Consider the following 15420-nt stretch of genomic DNA (forward strand, 5'->3'; position numbering starts at 1 on the left):
AGAAGCCCTATAGGTAGACTACAGCATGGCAAACTGATAGCTGCTGCTTCGCCAAGAGCAGAAGCCAGCAGTCCCGAACCCCACCCCCAAGCAGGGCCCCTCTTCTTGCTCTGACCTACCCAGACATGCCTACGCTTTCATGAAGCTATGGTTCTATCAGCTGCCTCCAATTTGTTTAAATTGACCAATCAGAAATAAGGGGATGGAGATCTACCCTATCCCACCCTTATTTTGCGCTCTCTCTCTCTCTCTCTCTCTTCCTCCCACCCCGTGTGTGTGTGTGTGTGTGTGTGTGTGTGTGTGTGTGTCTTCAATACAACTTGGTTGACTGCTGATTCATTCATTCTCCTTCTTGATTTGTCATTTCTTTCAACTGGACAGAGAAAAAGAGGTTATACCTGCAATTCTAAATGACCTCACCATGATGGCGTCTTTACCCCTGCATCAGGACACAGATGGAAACAGGCTCTTCCAGCAGGGTCTTCTCAGCTAGCCAGATGATACGCTTGATGCAACACACCTCGGTCCCACAGTGACCTCATGGCCTCTGTTGGGGGAGACTCATTCAGAAAAAGCCGTGGACCTTTCAGCAGCTCCAACAGGCCCAACAAAACACTTAAAATTGGAGATTTAATTAAGAGGAAATGGTCAAGGAGTCCAATTTCCTCCAAGTTCATCTGACAACTGACACAAGCTTTAGGCTTAAGTAGGTGATGAGTTGGGGCAGAGGAGAAGAGACATGGGTAACAAAGCAGCCCTCGTCAAGATGTGGATAGTCCTGGTGTTGGTTGTGTAAGGTGGTCCAAAGGAAGCCTTTCAGTGTGAGATGAGCTGATAGGGTTATTCCTGCTCCAGACATGGCCTCACTGTCATGGCCAGTTGCCCCTGTGGGGTTGTGGGTGGGTGCCTATGCTGAGAGCCTCTGATGTTCCTAGAATCCAAGATGACTTTCAGATCTGGAGCAATGCTTGAACACCTGACACAGGACACTGTCAAGAGTGGACAGTAGGATGCCTCACTCATCTTTTTGCCTTCTACGGTGAAGGCAACAGGGATAGGTTTGGGCAGATACTCAAGTGATTAACCTATGTAGCATCAACCAGGACTTTGACCCAAAGAAAAGGAGACAAAATGAGGGCAGAGATGCGAGTCAGGCTTTTGTGGGTATGTACAGGTTCCCTTGGAGGCCAGAAGAGGGCATCCCCTGGAGCTGGAGTTCCAGGTGGCTCTAGACTGGCCAACGAGAGCACTTGGATCAGAATTCAGATACTCTGGAAGAACCACGAGTGCTCTTAACTATTGAGTCATCTCTCCAGCCCAGACTTTAGCTTGTTGTTGTTGTTAGTGGTAGTGGTGGTGGTGGTGGTGGTGGTGGTGGTGGTGGTGTGTGCGTATGTGTATGTGTTTTTTATTTTATTTTTTGTTTTTTGAGACATTAGGGTTTCTCTGTAGCCTGGCTGTCCTGAAACTTACTCTTGGATTAGGTTGGCCTTGAACTTAAGATCCACCTGCCTCTGCCTCCCTAGTGCTGGTATTACAGGTGTGTGCCATCACCACCCTGCCAGAGTGTTTTCATTGCAACCAAATTTGATTTAGGTAACAAATAATTTTATTATAATTTACCCATTTGACCAGAGGGTCTCTTCACCCCAGGAATCCATGTGAGAAAACTGTAGGTAAGGGGCATGGAGAAGACAAGTATTCTGACAAGCTGGTGAAAATGCGATTAAGGTGACACTCTCTTGCAATCCTTTGGTGAGATTGGGAGACTGAAGCCAGAAGAATTTGAGGCCAGATTGGGATACACAGTGAGACCTAAAAAGAGTTGATGTTGTAGTTTAGTTGGTAACGTACCTAACTAGCACTAAGCCTGGGTTCCACCCCTAGTACTGTATTAACTGGATATTGAGGTACTAATAAAAGTAAAGCGGGGACCAGGGAGGTGGCTCATCAGGTAAAGGCACTTGCCACCAACCTGTGTTCAAACACTGGCAGCTACATGGAGAGAAGCAACACTGAAAGCTGCCCTCCAACCCCCACACTGTGGCACACACGTGAGCATGCGCACATAAACACATAAAGAGAAAGATAAAACGGATAATCCCAGCATTCAGGAGGTAGAAACAGGAGGATCAGAAGTGGAAGGTTACGTAGCTGAGGAGCTACATAGTGGGTTTGAGGCCAGACCCACTGTGTAAGACTGTGGCTCAAAAACAGTTCACCTTCATTCTAAGCATTAGGGAGGCAGAAGCTGGAGGCTCTCAGCGAATTTAAGGCCAGACTGGTCTCCAGAAGGAGTCAGAGGACAGTCATTGACTACATACAGAGAACGCCTATCTTGAAAAACCCAAACCAAAAAACCGGCGGAGGGGGAGGGAGGAAGAAAGAAGGAAGGAAAAAAAATAGGAAGTCCCAAAATGTCAGGGGGAGAGGGACTAGGCACACATAATCACTCTCATGTGCTGGAGCTCTCTTCTGCTTCTGCCAAGAATTGCCTTTAGGAATGTACTTTCCCATTTGGTTTTGTTTATATACTTTGGGAAATCCAAGGTCAGCAGCCTGGAATGAGGGCTGCTGGGAAAGTAGGAAGGGATAAAGGAGGACAGTTTGCTGGCCTGCAGTTACAGCCCATGCCACTCCAGGAATGACTCCCAGCCAGCTCTTAGGCAGGCTACAGGAGCGAGCCTCTAAGGTTGGGCAGGAAGTCACACAAAGATGTAGAAGTCAGTGCTTCTTAGAAAACAGAGGCTGTTATACCCTGAACTCCCGGCAAGAATCATAAGCAAGGCACGTGACACCAAGCCCAGAAATTAGGCATCAAGTTGTGTTGCTTTCTGCCAACTCTCTCCAAAGAAAATTATTTTTTAAGAAACCTTAATTTAAAAAAAAAATAATAGGAACTTTGAGTGGTCATTCAGTTGATATTTACTCTCCTAATATTATTTTTCTTTATGTGTCTCTGTGCGCTTATGCACTTGCGTATGGTGCCGGCAGAGACCAAAACACAGGCTCAGCTCCCAGGGGGTTGTGAACCGCCCAGCGTGGGAGCTAGGAACTGAACTCAGGTCCCCCAGAAAAGCAGCAAGTGCTCTTAGCTGCTGAGCTGTATTTCTAGTCTTTATTTTATTGTGAGACAGGGTCGCACATATCCCAGACCAGCCCGGAGTTCTGTAAACAAAACAGAATGACTTTGAACTTCTAACCCCCACCCTGCCCCGCCCCCACTACAGGCATAAAACCACCACACCTGATTTATGAGCTCTGGAGTTCTGACATTGGTTTGCAACTGAATTCTGCTTAATTCTCTTAGTTGGCTAGAAAATTTGAGACGCAGGGAAACACTAGTCCCGAGGCAATATAGTATTAAAATAGCAAGTGTCCAGATCAGCCAGCCCGTTCCGGCCAGAGCCAGAGAATAAAGATCTTCAGAACTGGCAAGCCTTTTGCTTTCCGTCATTGTGGCAGGAAAGCAACCACAGACAAGACCAAAATGAGGATGTATGGCCAGTCAAATTCGGTTCTTTGGCCATGATTTTCCAACCCTGGGGGGGGAAGAAAGACATAAATCCCAACCTCAGTGTGATCTCCTCAAACTAGTTCCATCTGAGTTATACAGAGGAAACACTGCTCCATTCTCGATTCACATTTCAATTATCTAGCTGGGAAAAGCAAGTCTTAACAGCATCACTAGTGCTAATCTTTACTCAAAAGGACAGGTTAAGTAATAAGTCATTAGAAAATAAATGTGAAGCCGGGCGTGGTGGTGCACACCTGTAACCCTAGCACTCGGGGAGGCAGAGGCAGGTGGATCTCTGTGAATTCAAGTCCAGCCTGCTCTACAGAATGAGTCCAGGACAGTCAAGACTACACAGAGAAACCCTGTCTCAAAAAAAAAAAAGAAAAAAAAGAAGGAAAGAGAGAGAGGAAGGAAGGAAGGAAGGAAGGAAGGAAGGAAGGAAGGAAGGAAGGAAGAAAGAAAGAAAGAAAGAAAGAAAGAAAGAAAGAAAGAAAGAAAGAAAGAAAGAAAGAAAGAAAATGTATTGAGCTTGGGTGGGCATTACGTGCCTTGTATCCCAGCACTTGAGGCAGGGGATCAGCAGTTCAAGGTAGATCTCAGCTACCTAGAAAATTCACTGGCAGCCAGAGATACATGAGAACATAATTTTAAAAAAGGAAACTACCCCTCCTCCCAAAAAAGAAAGAAAGAGATGAGAGTGAGCATTGCATTTACGGAGACATGTCAATCACATTATTCAAAGCCACATGATTGTTTTTTGTTGTTGTTTTTCCTTTTCACCTGTAGGTTTAGAGAATTCAATCTTTTGGTTCCCACCCACCTTCATCCATGTTTTGGGACTGGAAAGATGGCTCAGCAGTTAAGAGCACTGACCACTCTTCCAGAAGCCCTGGGTTCAATTCCCAGGCCCCACATGGTGGCTTACAACCATTTGTTAACTCTAGTCCCAGAGGACCCGATACCCTCTTTTGGTCTCTGTGGGTACAAGGTACTCACGTGGGACACAGACATACATAGATGCAAGCAAAACACCCATATACATAAACATAAATAAAAGCTTTAAAATTGTTTACCGTACAGTTTCGTGTAGCCCAGGATGGCCTCATGCTCTCAGGCAACCCACAATGACCTTAAACTTCTGAGGCCCCACCTCCAACTTTCAAGTACTGCTATTAAAGGCATGTACCACTACGCCAAGCTCATTTTTTCTTTTTCTTTTTTTACTTTATATATTCACTTTACATCCCCATCATAGCCTTCCTTCCCTCCTCCCAGTCCTTACCTCCCACTCTCTTCCTGCTCTTCCCCTCCCTCAGAAAAGGGGAGCCCCCTCCACCAACCCACCCCAGAACATCTAGTCACATCAGGACTGAACTCATCCTCATCCACTGAGGCCAGACAAAGCAGCCCCGTTAGGGGGGAAGTGATCAAAAGCAGGCAACAGAGTCCCTGTCATAGACAGCACCCACTCAACTTACGAGGGGACACGCCTGAAGTCAAACTATCCATCGGTCACATATGTGTAGGGGGCCTAGGTCCAGTCCATCCCTGTAAGGCCCCACGGGCCTAGGTTAGACTTACGGCATTCTTGTCCCCTCCAGGTCCTTCTACCGACCCACCCCCCTTCCACAGGACTTCCTGAGCTCTGCAAAATGCTTGGCTACAAGTCTCAGCATCTAATTCAATCAGCAGCTGTATACCCAGCTCATTTTTTAAAATAAGCTTATTGCAGTGGGCTTTTTTGTAGATAAAACTTTATTCTTTTATTTTAAAAAAATTTAAAGATTTACATGTATGCGTGTCTTGTGTGTATGTGTGTGTACCAAATGCCCACTTAGTACCTTAAGAGTTGAGAAGGAGGCATTGGATCCCTGGTGTTGGAGTTACAGGAATTTGTGAGAGATCATGTAGGTACTAAGAGCTGTACCTGAGTCCTCTGAAAGAGCAACAAATGTTCTTAACCACTGGGCCATAGCTCCATCCTCACTTTCTCTTTTTAAACTTATTTTTTCATCTATTTATTTTTACATACTTATTCTGCTTATGTGTGGTCAGAGGACAATGTGTAGAATTTCAGTTCTCCCACCACGTGGGTTCCTGGAATAGAACTCAAGCCTCCAGGCTGGACATGCCTTTACTCACTGGTCTATCTCACTGGGACCAAAGTAGACACAGCTTGCAGACATTCATGATCTATTTCTCTTCAGACAACATTTGTGATCTATTTCCAACCGCAAAACTTTTTCAGATTCTGCTGTCACTCCATGATTAACCAACAGAGGGCACTTCAGGCTTTCTCCATCAGAGCCAGACCATGAGGTCATTTCTACTCTATGTGACAACAAAAACATTGGCTTTGCTGTGAAAAATTAACCAGTTAGATCCTTAGTAATAACAACTCTGGGAAGGGTGAGACAGGGCCAGGCATGGTGGTGAACTTGGGAGGCTGAGGTAAAGGGATGAAGAATTCAAAGTCATGCTTGGCTACATAGAATTGGGGGCCAGGTTAGACTATCTCATAAGCCTCTCTCTCTCTCAGACACACACACAGACACAAAATTACAAATTAAAAATAAATCTTTAAAAACAAAGACTCAAAGCAACAACAAAAACATCTCTTTAACCCACAAAAACTAAACCTGATTTTAAAGCAAAAAGAAATGTCTTGCGTAGCCTGTTTTAGGTAGTTAATAGTAGTAGAAGCTTTGTGACTGCTTGAAATAAGGGTTTACGTATATTTTTCTTGATTCCACCGTGATCTTAAGTCCTAAGGACAGTAATCTGCCTAGAGTTCTTAGCATACAATTATGCCTGTGAAATTGCTGAGTCCAGGGTGGTATTTTAAAAGTTCCTGTAAGTACTAATGATGAGTAAAGAAAAGGAAATACTTGTGTAAAGATGGTCATTGAAAGATAATAAGTGATCGTTATATAATAAGTGGACACAGGCTCTGGGTCCAGGCTGCCTGCGTCTGTACTCCACCCCCAACACTTGAGTAACTTTGGGCAAGATACTTTATTTCCCCGAACTTATTCATTATCTTGATGTAGGTCTCAGCACAGCACCCACCCTCTAAGCTGGATGATCCAGACCCCGGCTCCAAGCAAAGCGGTTTAGACTGGGCCTTTGCCTTCAGGAGCTCTTGGTAACCCTTCTCAGAAGGAATGGTTATGCAATTACTGCATTTTTCCCCTTCCATTCTTTGTGTTTTTGTTTTTAGAAACAGATTTTAGATCTAATGTGTATGAGGGTTTTACCTATTTGTCTGTACACCATGTGTGCTGTTCCCAAGGCCAGAAGAGGGTGTCAGCTGGGAGCCACCTTGTGGGTCCTGGGAACTGAACTTGGGTTCTGTGCAAGAGAAGCAAGTATTCTTTTGTGTGTGTGTGTGTGTGTGTGTGTGTGTGTGTGTGGCTGGAGAGACAGCTGTGGGTGCTGGGAACCAAACTCTTGTATTTATGGTTGTGAGCCTAGCCTTTAACGGCTGAGCCATCTCTCCAGCCCGAAGCAAGTATTCTTAACCACTGAGCCATTTTTCCAGTGCCCCTGCCTTCTCTTTCTCTTCCCTTTCTTAACCCAGTCCTTTTTCATTTTGAGAAAAGGTCTCTGGTAGCCCAAGCTGGCCCTGAATTCATGATATCCCTAGTTTTGCCCCCAAGTGATAGAATTACAGACATGGATTACCATGCCCAGTAACTTTTTCACTTCATAGTCCAGGTTTACCTAACTTCCATATGTAGCCCACGTTGGTTCCAGAAGTTGTAATGCTCCTGCCTCAGCCCCCCCCCCCAGTTGCTAAGAATAAAGCTATGAATCTTCATGCTTGGCTCTATCCAGCTATCTCTTCAACTTTACACTGGTCATTTTTCATTTATTCTACAGGGCTTCATTTGAATCTAGGAAACCCTAACTCTTCACAAATCCTGACATGTTTATAAAGTGATTAAAGACACTTGGCAGTAAGACAGCCACAAGTCTGAAGGCTGCCTCGGATATATAGTGAGTTCCAGGACAGCCTAGGCTACAGCCTGTCTAGAAAAAAAAAAAAAAAAAAATAGATGAGCTGTGCAGTTGGGCACACCCTTTACTCCCAGAATCCCAGCACTCAGGAGACAGAGGCAGGTGAATCTCTGTGAGTTCGAAGCCAGCACTGGTTGGTCTACAAAGTGAGTCCAGGACAGCGAAGGCTACACAGAGAAACCCTGCCTTAAAAAAAAAAACAAAAGAATGAATAAAACACCGAAAGGAAATCGATTACATTATTTGGAAATGAAATGTCTTTCTTCATAAAGCTCAAGAAATAAACCAGGCATGGTGGCTTACACCTATAACCCTGGCAGAAGAGTTGCTACAATTTTAGGGCCAGCCTGGACTACAGAGTTAAGACTGGCCTGGCCTACAGAATGAGACCCTGTCTTTAAAAAACAACGAAGAACAGAACAGAACAACCTCCACCACCACCCCCCCCCCCAAAAAAAAAAAAGAAGAGAGAAATATACTTAGGCCAGAAAATAAGATTCTGTGATGAAAGGGTGCAGTGGGGGTGTCAGTGAGTTCAGAGGCCACATCATGGACTGTGAGTTGGTTCCATCCTTTAGGAACTTAGCGGAGGTATTAATAGGTCATTAGGGAAGTGGAAGGTCTCAGACATGGGTTTAAGAACACTAAAAAGAACCACTGGGCCAGACTCGGTGGCACACACCTGTAATCCCAGCACTGAAGGAGGCAGACGGAGGTGAGTTCGAGGCCAGCCTGGTCTATAGAGCGAGTCCAGGACAACCAAGGCTATGCAGAGAAACCCTGTCTCCAAAAAAAAAAAAAAAAAAAAAAAAGATTGCTGGGGTAAGGAGTTTATTAGAAGAGTTATTAAGGCTGTGGACAGACAGACAGACAAAGCCTGCCGTGGCTCTGAAGAATTCAGGCCCCTGCCACCACAGACCAACAGCAACGATAAGCTGGAGGAAGAAATTAGGGCCCACACGGCAGAAGCAGGGGGCTCTTCTACCTTTCTGAGGATGGGAGCACAGTCCTGCAGCCAGGCTCTCCCATTCCCAGGTGGGTGAGCGAGGAGCAGGGTGTGCGGTCACTAAGCCCCACCTCAGTGTTGGCCCCCCCTCCCCCCCACAGGTCAGGATCCTGCTAGCCAGGCCTCAGCCTGTTTAGATCTCAGGGAAGGCCGCTGTAGTACTGTGGTCTGAGCAGCAGCCGGATTCCAACATTACCTTCTTACAGAGCGCACCGAAGAAGGTTATACTCTCGCCTGGCTCTGGCCACTCTGCTTCCTAGGCAACCAGCCTCAACATCCACTCTCCCACACCTTCCCTCCAAGATGGACTATAAGCAAGCAACAAAAACGAAACAAAACAAAACAACAACAACAACAAAAAAAACATTCTTCCTGTGAAGTTTTTTTCTGTCAAGAATCTTGGTCACAGCAATGCAAAGGTAACTACTGTAGGTGTCTACACAGTACAAGAGCTGGGAAAATCTTCCAGAAGACATGGGAATTCAGAGACCTCAGGATAAAGAGGCGGCTACCAGGCCAGGAGATGAGCAGAGGGGACATTCCAGGGAGAGAAACAACATACACAGAGGCCTGGGACAGGATGGAGCAGAGGGCTGGGGCTGGATCGCAGCACAGTGGGGCTCTACGGCCAAGCAGGTGGTGAGGTTTTAGGTGCAGAGGGTCAGGACAAGAGCAGGACTGGCAATACCATTTAATTATCTACTGTAATGGTATCTTGGTGACCAGACAGAGAATTCTTTGATTAGGGTCGGGACAGCATCTGGAGGCTAGCGGATAAATCCAATGAATAGGGTTGGATCAAAGGTCTTGTGTTCTTGTGTATGCACGGGTGGAAAGAGGAGAGTGAATCAAGGATGACCTTTAGGTTTCTGGCTGAGTTGGCAGGGTGGTTAGTGACGCAGATATGCCCAAACAGGGTACAGATGTGAAGCCAGAGTACCACGTAAAACGCCCTGTCCTGTGCCCAGCACAGGAAATGTAATCAATAACTGTGATCATTATTATCTACATTATTCTGTGTTCTGCAATAATGGCTTCTTGGAAACAGTAACTTCTTTGACCTTAAACACAGCATGCCAGTATCAACCAGGACAGGATTCATAAATGAATGGCAGCAGGTCTTTGAAGTAAGTTACAGAAAACTTCACTAGGAAACTGAACCTGGCGCAGCAACGCCTCTACTGCCAGCACTCAGGGGGAAGACACAAGCAGATCTCTGTGGGTTTAATGCCAGCCTCGTCTACACAGTGAGTTCCAGAGCACCCCGGGCTAGAGACCCTTTCTCAACACAAACACACAAAACTTCAATAGGAAATTATCATGCCAAGGGCGAGGGAAATACATGTCTTATCTGGTAAAGTGCCTGCTGTACAAGCGTGAGGTTATGAGTTCAGATCCCCAGCATCCATGTAAAAGCCAGGCATGATAGTTGTACAAGCGTCTGTGACCCCAAGGCTGGTGCAGTAAAGACAGGGAGAGTCCTTGGGCTTGCTGGCCAGCTGGTCTACTTCCAGGTCCACTGAAAGACCTTGCCTCAAAAAGTATGGGGGAGGTGATGGAGGAGACACCTGACATCAACCTCTAGCCACACACACAGGCAATTATGCACACACCCCTCAAATACACACACACACACACACACACACAGGCAATTATGCACACACCCCTCAAATACACACACACACACACACACACACACACAGAGACAGAGAGAGAGAGACAGAGAGGAGATAGATAGATAGACAGACAGACAGACAGACAGACAGATGGAGCTGGTGATGGTGGTGGTGGTGGTAGTACAGACAGAGCACCTATAACCAGGCCACAGAGGGAGCTAGTTTAGCATCATCTGAGGTTTGGGCATCTGAATGACAGTACTGAAGAAATAACTATTGAATGCTTCACATTTAAGCTTTTATTTTGAAAAATAAAATACAAAAGTCATTAGGTTGTAAATGTATACGGTAATTTCCCGACACCTCTGAAACAATACAATGAATTATTTAAATAATTAAGGTATTTGCTATTATCCACATCAAGACATTTAAACAGGCACAAGTGTTCTGCAAAACACTGGAACGTGTACAGACAAGCTATTCTGAACAAGACCGCCAGATTTTGTCAACAGAACGCCATCTTTAAACTCTCCTTCCCTTGAAATTAAAGACTGGACTCTGGTAAGAAAAGACAAGAACAAGAGGGAGGCGCTGTGACTGAATTATGTCCATGCTGGGCTCCTCATCTTGAGGGCCATGCATGTCACTGGGCTCAAGAGCCATCACTCAGGGAGACCTGGATTGTGACACCTCCCTCAGGGACAGTAGGAGGCTGGCAGGTGAACACGAGCAATAGGCACCAACACCCACTTCTCCCAGCAGAAGACAGCAGTTCCAGAGATTTCCCTTGTGCAGAAAAGGCAGCAGTCGTCCCTAGGGCAAACACACAGCATGTGGTTACAGGCCTGGGTCAAAGCTACCCTTCCTGTACCTCCCTGCCTGCTTCCTTGTTTGTGCCAGGAGGTGGGTGAGCTCCTTCAGCTCAGGGGTGTGAGGAGAGACAACCATGAGCACAGAACCTCTGAGAGATGGGCATGAGGGGCACATACTTTCCCACCTGTGATGTCTGCAGTATCTGAAAAGCAAGAGAACACAAGGACTGCCTCAGACCTGCGCCTGAAGCTACCACCAATGTCCAAGGCAATCATACTGACTTCTCATCATGTGACATGACCTTGACAAATGGGCTCTCTGGGATCACTCTTCTTGTCAGCACACAAACGACTGGGTTTCCCAGTCTCTTGGATCACCTAATATGATCCATACTGTTAAAACCCCCTTCCAAATGCCGTCTCCACACCTCCTCCTCTGTGCCAGACTGTCTGAAGAAGCGATGTCAGTTAGCTCTCACCATGGATCTCTGCTCAGCATACTCTTCACTTTACAGACAAGGAAACAGATACACAACTAAGCTTCTTGGTGCCAGGAAGTGGCAGAGCCAATGCCAGCCCAGGCTGTTTGAGGCCAGAGCTGTACCCACCATCTGGACACATGGCTGTCTCTGGCAGCCCAAGTGGGAAATCTCACTCAGCACCATCTGCCAGGCCTCACCTCACTTGCAGGAAGTTCCAGGTCGGCTATTCCACTTGCTCGGTCTGTTGAAGGAACCAAGAGATAACGTTAAAAAGCTTGGAAATGGTCCCTTAGCAGAAGAGGTGACTGCTCTTGCCAACACACCAGGCATTGCTCAAAGGATTGTGATGGTTAACATTGTTTAAGGTTTAAACTCACTGTGATTGAGAAGCCAAAAAGAAAACAAAAGAAAAAGCCCCTTGAACAGACTTATCCTAGCAGCCACCTTCCCTTTGTCCCCAGATGTAGACTTTTCTTAAAACTGACTGATCTTAGTAACAATAAAATATGATAATAATAATAATAATTAAAAATAAGGCATAAAAAAAGAAAAGAAATTGACTGATTTTGTAAAATCTGCTGTTCTAGCACAACAGTGGGTCACAAACTGCTATTTCTATCTGTCTGTCTATCTGAGACAGGATTCCTCCATGTAGTCCTGGCTATCCTAGATAACTCACTATGCAGACTAGGCTGGCCTGGAACTCAGAGATCCACCCACCTCTGCCTCCTAACTAAAGGCGTGCACCACCACTGCCCAGTGACTAACTGGTATTCCTGCTTTTGTAATCAAACTTGTTTTTGTTTTTTGTTTGTTTTTGTTTTTGGAGACAGGGTTTCTCTGTGTAGCCTTGGCTGTCCTGGACTCCATTTGTAGACCAGGCTGGCCTCAATCTGCCTGCCTCTGCCTCCCATTGTTGGGATTACAGGCCTGTGTCACTGAGCCTGGCTTCAAACTTGCTTACTCTGCTCAAGATGCCTAGGACAACTGCAAAACAAATATGCTAAAATTAGACAGCACCTACATGTAGGCAGAATACATACGATCTTGTGGGTTTTGCCTTTATAAGCCCTGGGCTAATATGGGTAGGGCTACATCTTGAGAGTGCTCTCAGGTACAGTCCTGGATCCACGTTGGAGGCCCGTACGCAAATAAAAAACCTCTTATTAAAATTTAATCATGGTCATGGTGAATCTCTGAGCAACCCCAGACTTGAAACAGAATCTGCTCAGACTTTCAGATAAACTCAGCCTGTAACTGTTTTAAAGAAATAAACTGGACTGGCCTCTCCCCAGGAGACTGGCCTCTCCCACACTCCTGGGAGAGACCAAATCCTTGGCATCTCCTGAGTAACAGGAATGCCTTGTCCCTCACGAGCCCCATGTATCACATGAGTCTGTCAGGGCATGAGATGACGTCGTAGGCTCATTATGAGAAAGATCAACTCTGTGGCCAGATGTTTGAAACTTTGGGCCAACCTGGCCTCAATTCAAATGCTGGGAGCTAAAGTCCAGGGAACTTTCGGTTACTGTGCACATGGACAAGTAGAAAGAGTGTGGGCTCTGCTTCCACCCACGGTTATCTCCACGGCCCTCCCTGACAGGACCTTTGTGCCTCTTCCTTAGTTCAGTCTGACCTTGAACTCAACTGTGTAGTGCAGGCTGGCTGAACCTACAGTGGTCCTCCTGCCTCTGTCTCCTGCCTCTGGGATTACAAGCATGTGCTGCCAGGCCTGGCAGGTTTCTAGTTCCTCTTTCATGGTGAGACAGGGTCTTGTGTAACCCCAGAGAGCCTTGAACACTCTGTGTACCTGAAGGTGACCTGGAACTTGATCCTTGTGCTTCCAGTTCACAAGTACTGAGACCACAAACATGCACCCACATTCAGATCCATTTCTTACTTAAACCATAATCTTTCTTTAAATTTTTTAATTGTTTATTTAACATGTATGGGTACTTTGCCTACACGTATGTAGACATGTATGTCTATACACCATGGCATGCCTGTTACCTAAAGAAATCAGAAGACAGCATCAGATCCCCTGGAATGAGAGTTACAGGTGGTTGAAGGCCACCATGTAGGGACTGAGAATAGAACCCAGGTCCTCTGGAAGAGCAACCAGTGCTCTTAATCACTGATCCCTTGCTACAGCACGATTCTTCAAGATTTTATCTCTATTTTGTTATGTGTGTGTGTGTGTGTGTCTGTCTGTCTGTCTACAGACTACATATATGTGAGTGTGATGCCCCGAGAGACCAGAAGAGAGTGTCAGCTCTCTTGGAGCTGAAGTTATAGCCAGCTGTAAGTCACCTGGCATGGGTGATGGCAATGGAACTAAGGTCCTCTGCAAGGGCAGCCAGTGCCCTTAATCACTAAGTCATCTATATAGCCCCTAAACCACAGTAGTCTTTCACTGTCTAAATGTGCCTACATGAAAGATCAAACAGTCCCTCAGTGAGGAACTTGGAATGCCTATTGAGGCATTATAAACCTTATTGACATACAAGACTTCTCCACAGTCAACAAATTAGTGCTTTAAAAAAATAAGCTGTCTTACTGAAGGCTTATTTTCTACTATTTATTCACAGTTCTTAAAAATTTTATTTTTGGAGCTGGGGGTAGTGGTGACTGTCTTTGATAGCAGCACGTAGGGGCAGAGGCAGGTGGGTCTCTGTGAGTTTGAGGCCAGCCTGGTCTACAGAGTGAGTTCAGCATAGCCAGAGTGACCCGATAGAAAGTCCTAGTCTCAGAAAACAAAAGCAAATTTTATTGGGTCGGAGAGAAGTCTTTGGTGGTTAAGAGCATTTGTTGCTCTTCCAGAGAACTCAGGTTTGACTCACAGCACCCACATGGTAGCTTACAATGGTTTGTTAACTCTAGTTCCAGGAGATCCGACACCCTCTTCTGGCCTCCTTGGGCCCCAGGCACACATGTGTTCCACAGAAATATGCAAGCAAGACATGCATACAGTTAAGATAAAAAATAAAGTTGTTTATTATCATTATCATTATTATTTATTACTACCACCACTACTACTATTACTATTTTAAGATAGGGTCTCACTATGTAGCACTGAACTCGCTATGGAGATCAGGCTGGCCTTCAACTCATAGAGATCCACCTGCTTCTGCCTGCTAAGTGCTGGGGTTTCAAGGGTGTATCATCATGCCCAACTCTGGCATTCATTTAGAAGAATTATTGTTTACTTTCTTATTTTGTGTGGTGGGTATTTGCGTAATGCTCTGTTGGGGAGTGTGTGTAGCACCACACATGTGTGGAGGTCAGAGGACAACTTTCAAAAGTCAGTTCATTCCTTCCACTTTTATGTGGGTTCCAGGAATCAACATCAGGTTGTTGGGCTTGGTGGCAACACCCACTGAACCATCTCACAATTATTTATTGTTTGTTTAAGATAGGGTCTGGCTCTGTAGCCCAGCCTGGCCTTGAACTTATCATCTTTCAGCTTCTGTCTCCCCAGTGATGGAAAACGGGCCTGTACCATTCTACCCAGCTCTGATAAGTTTTAAAAAGTAAACATTCTCACTCTGATGTGTAGTTTGTCATTCTTCAAGTTCAGGATGTGTCTTCATGACAGAAGACATCACTCTCTCTAAAGGACATGGGCGTCCCTTTGGATGCCCTTGTTCACTTCTAGCCACTTCCTTCTCTATCTGGAGATGACTTGGGTGTGTGCCAAAACACAGGAATGCCTTCAGTTTAGGTCTCAAATCCCCTTTCTTGCTTTCTTCAAGTTTATCCTGCCTCTTGGATTGCTTTCTGGCTCTAGTTTTCACCACTGTGAGTAACAAGCCCATGCAGGAATCTACCCAGGGCTCTGGGATGTCATACACAATTTGAGCCTGCCCCTCAGTCCCCTCCGTGCAAGAGTCAGAGCTTTGAGGTAGAACAGGAGTGCCAAAAACAGACCTTTCCTTTCCCTCTAACTCCTGAAGACATATCCCAATTT

At 45.7% G+C, this 15420-nt stretch overlaps 1 protein-coding gene across 2 annotated transcripts in view; it reads right to left on the reverse strand.

Annotated features, from left to right (window-relative positions):
• Positions 1–10440: 10440 nt before the first annotated feature.
• Positions 10441–15420, reverse strand: part of Tpst1 (tyrosylprotein sulfotransferase 1) — a 60491-nt gene continuing 55511 nt past the window's right edge. For both annotated transcript variants that reach the window (XM_021657115.2, XM_021657110.2), the window contains 2 exons: positions 11651–11694; positions 10441–10972 (listed from right to left, as the gene is read on the reverse strand). In XM_021657115.2, the coding sequence (XP_021512790.1) occupies positions 11677–11694 (18 nt within the window). In that variant the 3' untranslated portion in view covers positions 10441–10972; positions 11651–11676. The remainder of the gene's footprint in view (positions 10973–11650; positions 11695–15420) is intronic.

The sequence above is a fragment of the Meriones unguiculatus genome, chromosome 4 (assembly GCF_030254825.1).
Source record: "Meriones unguiculatus strain TT.TT164.6M chromosome 4, Bangor_MerUng_6.1, whole genome shotgun sequence".
Taxonomy (NCBI): domain Eukaryota; kingdom Metazoa; phylum Chordata; class Mammalia; order Rodentia; family Muridae; genus Meriones; species Meriones unguiculatus.